General features: G+C 37.6%; 1 protein-coding gene across 2 annotated transcripts in view; it reads right to left on the bottom strand.

Annotated features, from left to right (window-relative positions):
* TMOD2 (tropomodulin 2 (neuronal)) overlaps nt 1–5,153 on the bottom strand; it is a 59,934-nt gene that overhangs the window by 29,104 nt on the left and 25,677 nt on the right. The window contains exons 6-7 of one of the 2 annotated variants that reach the window (XM_012658042.1): nt 4,241–4,371; nt 2,531–2,638 (exon numbers count right to left, since the gene is read on the bottom strand). In XM_012658042.1, coding sequence (XP_012513496.1) covers nt 2,531–2,638; nt 4,241–4,371 — 239 coding nt within the window. The remainder of the gene's footprint in view (nt 1–2,530; nt 2,639–4,240; nt 4,372–5,153) is intronic. The other variant, XM_012658043.1, reaches the window with a different exon arrangement.

Raw genomic sequence — 5,153 nt, 5'->3', positions numbered from 1 at the left:
TACCAATACGTTTTTAAATTTATTTTTTATTGACGTAAAGTAGTTGTACATATTTTGAGGGTACATGTGATACTTTGATACCTGTATACAATGTGTAATGATCACATCAGGTAACTGGGATATCCATCACCTCAAACCAAACATTTATCTTTTATGTTGGGAACATTATAGTTCTTTTCCTCTAGCTATTTTGAAATATACAATAAATTGCTGTTAACTATAATTTCCCTACTGTACTACTGAATACCAGAACTTACTCCTTCTATCTAACTGTATTTTGTACCCTTTAACCAACTTCTCTTCATCCTTCCCTCCCCCTTTCCTTTCCCACCTCTGGTAACCACCATTCCACTCTCTGCCTCCATGAGATCCACTTTTTTAGCTCCCACATGTGAGTGAGAACACATGATATTTTTCTTTCTGTGTCTAGTTTGTTTCACTTAACATAATGACCTCCAATTCTATCCCTGTTGCTGCGAATGACAAGATTTCATTCTTTTTATGGCTGAATAATATTCCATTGGGTATATATGCCACATTTTCTTTATCCATTCATCTGTTGATAGACACTTAGGTTGCTTCCACATCTTGATTATTTTGAATAGTGCTGCCATAAACATGTGCTCGTAGATATCTCTTTGATATACTGATTTCCTTTCTTTTGGATATATACCCAGAAATGGGACTGCTGGATCATAAGGTAGTTCTGTTTTAGTTCTTTGAGGAAACTCCATGCTGTTTTCCATAATGGCTGTACTACTTCACATTCCCACCAACAGCGTACAAGCCTTCCCCTTTCTCCACACCCTCGCCAGCATTTTTTACCAAATAAATTATTTTTCAAAAAGCAAGTTACAAAAGACGTTAAATTTGCCTGAAAAATGTTACCAAAAAATTCAGCTCCTAGCACAGTGCTTGTCAGATGGTAGGCATTCAACACATAGTTGTTGCATTAAAAACAGCATCAAAGATGTTATATTTGGAATTTATTTAGTCCACTTGGCAAGTTATCTATCTGACCTAGAAGTTAGATTACTTACCAGTAGTCCCGTTGACAATGAACTATAAACTATCCCCACCCCGGCAATTTTACTGAAAATAACATATTAAATAGAAGTGACAAATCATTTCTTTGTTCATCCTTTTATTCATTTACAAAGTATTATATTATATATTGTGAATATCTTGCTTTATTGAAAACAAATCTACTAAAGGGCAGAGATAGTAAAAAAATCATACAGAGACAAGAATCCTTAAACTGCTCATTTCACCTTACCAGGGGTCTAGTTCTACAATTTTTCTATTTTAATGATAGGTTTCAAATTCAAAACTGCTTTCAACCTACAAATTTAGATATGTAATAACCATTGGTGAAAACACTGATTTTGTAGCTTGATGCCTCTTTTACATGAGTGTTTATATCTCAAGTTTGCTGTTGTCATCACGGAAATATTCTCTATTGCTGAGAGGCTGGAGGTCGTGATTATTCATTCATTTAACAACTACTTTTCAAACATCTCTTCTGCGCCAGGACCATAATAGGTAATCATTACTTTCATGTCATCTGTTTTAAATGCTATTTTAGACCTTCCAAAAGACATATTACTTTAATCAAAGCATCAAGTCAAAACAACTTCTGTTTTTCTATCTTGATTCAAGGGCTGGGTGTTAGATGCTATAGAACCACAGGGTGATGCTCAAGCTCTTAATATTTTAGCAAATGGATGACAGTGAGGCATTGGGTGTAAACATAGCATAGCTTGATGGTTAAGCATCCTGGTTGTCCAACCAGAAACACCTGGTGGTGAATCCTGGCTCTGCCACTTACTGGTTGTACCATCTCAAACAACTTAATCTCTCTGAGCCTCAGTTTCCTCATTTCTTAAAGTGTAAACTAATAATAGTATATACCTCATAATATTATAGTAACGATTAAGTGAGATAATGTGTGTAAAGCACAAAGATCAGTGCTGGCATTTACTAATTCCTCAATAAATTAGCTATTAATAGGAGGAATAACTAGCTATTAATAGGAGGAATAAAAATGATCATAGTGGTGGTGGAAATATTTACTTGCATCAAGGGGCTTCCTTATTTGGCTAAATTATCTAAAATGCATAGAAGGAATAGAGCTTTTGGTTGGCTTTTTTCATACTCTGGTTAACAGGGTGTCAAACAAAAAATTGTTTCAAGATTAGGTTGTTTAAAATATTTTAGACATATATTAATCCATTTCAAAGTTTAAAATAAAATAAACTTTTATATTTTTTATAGGCACTCAGTTCCTGTAGGATTTTAGGGCTTACTATCTAATGACTGTAACAGAATATTACTATAGATGCAAAAGTCTTAGAAAATTTGTACTAAACACAGAACAAACCCTTAATATTTATTTAGTTAAATGCCAAACTTATCTTGTTTCTTTCTCTGAGAAGTGTAATGCTGACAAAATTCTAGTTCAAGTGCCTGACAGTTGGGTTCTGAATTGTGAATTAAATAAGTCATGCTATATTTCTAAAATTTTACTTACAATGGCCACAGGGTCATTGCTGCGGGTTGCGGCCAGGCTGAACTTTTTTACATGAGTGTTGGTCTCCAGAGCCTTTGCAAATTCCTTAAGAGTTGGAATTGGAATGTTCTACAACAAAGAAAACATGGCTAGTTGGTGGTCCATTCTACAGCATACTCACCCCAAGTTAAGAACCCACAACTTTTAAATATCATCAATGTGTACACGGCTAATTACATGACAACCCTTCTAAAAGAGGTTCATTATCTAGCCTTCAGCAGCCAAGCCATCCTGAGTCAACAGCACCACTTAGTGTTCAAAACCATCTAAGGCAATGGTACATTCTGACATTACCTGCTCTCCCTAAACAAGAAATTATGCACATACTAAACTTTCCTCTTTTTGTCTTCCAGTCTCCATATTCTAGCCAGACTGACCCACCTGCCATTCTTTTAATATACCATGGTCTTTCTGTTTTCCATGCCTTTAAATATGCTTTTCCCTTTGCCTGAAAATTCCTTTAGTTCTTTTCTCCAATTAATTCCTGCTCGTCTTTCAAGACCCAGCTGACACATCACCTCCTTTGTTTATTGGTTCTCCTAGGCAGCATTAAAATTTTTCTTCCTTACAATTCCATAACATTTGGGGGCTTACCACATCATGTTCTAATTATTTGTTTAGTGTTTTTCTCCTAACACAACCTTTTCAGAGTAAAGACTGAATGAATTTTACTCATCTTTGTACTCCCTCTTGTAGAGCACTTAGCACAGTACTGACCACTGGGGACACAGGACATAGAGAGTACAGCTAGAGGTGGACAAGAGTTCTGCTTGCATTAGAGACTAGCTCTGTGACCATAGCAACTTAACCTCTTTAAGTGCTACTAAGGACTAAATGAGATAATAAACTTCAAATATTGAGCAAAGGATATGGCACATAGTGAGTACTCAATAAAAGTCAGTTATTATTATTAAATGCTAGGAACTGGCCAAATAAGAATGAACAAAACAGACCGCAGGCAATGTTTACACACACACATACACACTCATCCCCTCCCTTTCAGAGTGTTGTGACTTATTGCCAAATAGAATAAAGTAGAAGTGACGATGTGTGACTTCAGAGGCTGGGTCATAAAAGGTATTAGGCTTCCTCCTTGCTCTTTCTTTCTCTCTTGGCTCACTCGCTCTGGGAGAAACCAGCTGTCATGATGGGAGGACACTCAGGCAGCCCTATATGGAGAGGCCCACGTGGTGAGAAATGAGGTCTCCTGCTAATAGCCACACAAGGGTGCTGTCTTGGAAGTGGGTCCTCCTGCCCGGTGAAGCCTGACATCGCAGCCCTGGCCGACAGGCTTCACTGCAGACTCACCTGAGACCCTGAGCCACAGCCGCTCAGCTAAGCTACTCCCAGATGCCTGACATGCAAAAACTGTGTGAAATAGTAAATGATTTTTGTCTGAAGCCTCTTAGTTTTGGAGTAATTTGTTACTCAGCAATAGGTATAACTAATGTGCTATGTTTAACCCAAGTACAGTGATTCTTTTCAAAGAATTGTAAAAATCACTCTTTTTTAAACCCACTTCTTCCTTTGAATAGTATATCTTGACTCAAAATCAGTGACTACAAAGGACTGCAAACAGGTACGAAAGTAAGCAATCAGTCATCTCCAGTAGGTTTTCTGACCTCATGATAAATCGAATGACTGACGATAATCACAATCATAATAACATACCTTAATGTTGTTGAGGTTGACTTCTTGCAGGCTGGGATCGTTGGCTTTCATCTGCTGCAGACTTACTTCCACGTTTGTGGGATTGGGTGGTTCCTCAAATATTGGCTTTACCTTTTCACCTTTGACCACATCTATGACACAAGTTTTAATTTTACAAAGAAAATACAAGGGCTGTCCTATCAAAATCAGAAATGACTACCCTCAAATGACACGTCTTTCATATGCTCTCATTCCAATAATATTCTAATATCAATGATATTAAGCTTATTCTCAACTAAGCAAGCATGGGAATAGTACAGCTGAGTTGCACTTCAGAAGGCTGATGTTTCTCAACTGCAATGAGAAGTCTCAGCGGCTGACACTGAATAGAGCTAAAAGTACAGGGAACTCTACAGCAAACCTCAACCCCCAAAATATCCAGGGGCAGTTACCGCTGATCTGTACTCACCTCTTTCAGACTATGATAACCAGACTACAGGATCTGAGATACAAAAATGAAACCATAATTGAGTCTCTTCATTTCCCAAGCCTTGACACCCTTCTGGCCTCTTGATCATACCCTACCCTCCTCTGATTTCCATTTTGGAGCTTTAGTTTTGAGGAAGATACGGGAAGAGAAAGGGATGGAAAAGAAGAATGGAAGAATTCTCAAAAGCAGTTACCAGGAAACATTTGGAATATATTTAACACACAAAGGGTTAATATCCTAATAAATACAGAGCTCCTATGAATCAAGAGAACCCCATTAAAAATGAACAAATAGCTGGGCACAGTGGCTCACGCCTGTAATCCTAGCACTCTGGGAGGCCAAGGTCGGCAGATTATTTGAGCTCAGGAGTTCGAAACCAGCCTGAGCAAGAGCGAGACCCTGTCTCTACTAAAAATAGAAAGAAATTAATCGGACAACTAAAAA

The sequence above is a fragment of the Propithecus coquereli genome, unplaced genomic scaffold (assembly GCF_000956105.1).
Source record: "Propithecus coquereli isolate 6110/MARCELLA unplaced genomic scaffold, Pcoq_1.0 Scaffold57, whole genome shotgun sequence".
NCBI lineage: Eukaryota > Metazoa > Chordata > Mammalia > Primates > Indriidae > Propithecus > Propithecus coquereli.
This window is presented reverse-complemented; position numbering and strand designations above follow the sequence as displayed.